The following is a 1745-nucleotide window of genomic DNA, read 5'->3' on the forward strand; positions in this document are numbered from 1 at the left end:
ATGGGAATGGAGAGTGTGGGTAGAAGAACAGTGTCTTAGTGAGCAATCAGAATGAAGGACAGAGGGGTTAACCAGGGTACAGAACAGTTATGGAATATAAGCTGTTTTCAACTAGAGCATGTTGGTTGTGGCAAATAATGTTTTTATCTGATGAGGAACTATGAAACAGACGAAAAGGTGCTTGTAACATGTAACATTTTCCTCTACTTTATTCTGCAGAGTGAGAAGTAATGGAGACAGAAAATGGCACAGTGGTGACAGAATTCATCCTCCTTGGTCTGACTCAGTCTCAAGATGCTCAACTCCTGGTCTTTGTGCTAGTCTTGATTTTCTATCTCATCATCCTTCCTGGAAATTTTCTCATCATTCTCACCATAAGATCAGACCCCAGCCTCACGGCTCCCCTCTACTTCTTCTTGGGCAACTTGGCCTTCCTGGATGCATCCTACTCCTTCATTGTGGTTCCCAGGATGCTGGTGGACTTTCTTTCTGAGAAGAAGGTAATCTCCTACAAAGGCTGCATCATACAGCTCTTTTTCTTGCATTTTCTTGGCGCAGGGGAGATGTTCCTTCTTGTCGTGATGGCCTTGGACCGCTATATTGCTATATGTCGGCCTTTACACTATTCAACCCTCATGAAGCCTAGAACCTGCTATGCATTATTGTTGACTCTGTGGCTTGGAGGCTTTGCCCATTCCATTGTGCAAGTGGCCCTTATCCTGCACTTGCCTTTCTGTGGCCCAAATCAGCTGGATAACTTCTTTTGTGATGTCCCACAGATCATCAAGCTGGCCTGCACTGACATCTTCGTGGTGGAGCTCCTGATGGTCTCCAACAGTGGCTTACTCAGCCTCCTGTGTTTTCTTGGGCTTCTGGCCTCCTATGCAGTCATCCTCTGCCGTGTAAGGGGTCACTCCTCTGAAGGGAAGAACAAGGCTATCTCCACATGCACCACCCACATTATCATTGTGTTTCTCATGTTTGGACCTGCTATTTTCATCTACACTCGCCCCTTCCAGGCTTTCCCAGCTGACAAAGTGGTTTCTCTCTTCCATACAGTCATCTTTCCTTTGATGAACCCTGTGATTTATACACTTCGCAACCAGGAAGTGAAAGCTTCCATGAGGAAGTTGTTAAGTCAGCATATGGTTTGTCAAATGGAATAGAAGAATTAGAAAAACAAGAAAGGAAAAGTCGAGTTGAAATTAGTTAAATATTTCTTCATTCATGCATTGAATCAGTCAGTCACTTAGCAAATACTTCATTTATTAAGTACTTCCCATTTTCAGGCACTATTCTAGGCATATGAATGAGACAGGTAAGATTCTGGGTTTTCTAGGTTTACATTCCAGTGGATAAAGAGGGGTTGAACTATTACATTTTATAAAAATCATAGTATCAGAAAGAGATAGTGTTCTGTGGCAAGTAAAAAATAGTACTCTGCTAGAAATTATCTGGGGAGGTGATAATTACTTTATTTTCTGTTGTCAAATAAGGTCTCGTTGAGTGGTGTGTAGCTGATACCAAGATGATTTGAAAGAAACAACCATGCAATTATCTGGGGACAAAAATTCTAGGCAGAGAGGATGACTAGTACAAGGACCTACAGATATGAGATTGGCACATTTGAAGACCATAAAGAGGATAGAATAGCTGTAGTGCAGTTAGTGAGTGTGAAAATGGTAAGAATTAAAGTTAGAGATGTTAGTAGGGGCAAAATCATATAGAATATTTTAGGCAATGAT

General features: G+C 41.8%; 1 protein-coding gene across 1 annotated transcript; it reads left to right on the forward strand.

Annotated features, from left to right (window-relative positions):
* Nucleotides 1–230: 230 nt before the first annotated feature.
* LOC105814347 (olfactory receptor 4N5) lies at nucleotides 231–1166 on the forward strand. The gene has a single exon (XM_012649275.1). It carries the CDS (start codon nucleotides 231–233, stop codon nucleotides 1164–1166), a length of 936 nt encoding a protein of 311 aa, XP_012504729.1.
* Nucleotides 1167–1745: the final 579 nt, after the last annotated feature.

This window comes from Propithecus coquereli, unplaced genomic scaffold (genome assembly GCF_000956105.1).
Source record: "Propithecus coquereli isolate 6110/MARCELLA unplaced genomic scaffold, Pcoq_1.0 Scaffold3, whole genome shotgun sequence".
Taxonomy (NCBI): Eukaryota; Metazoa; Chordata; class Mammalia; order Primates; family Indriidae; genus Propithecus; species Propithecus coquereli.

Excerpts from the sequence above, each read along its gene's own strand:
- LOC105814347 (XM_012649275.1), top strand. The coding sequence starts at position 231 with ATGGAGACAGAAAATGGCACAGTGGTGACAGAATTCATCCTCCTTGGT.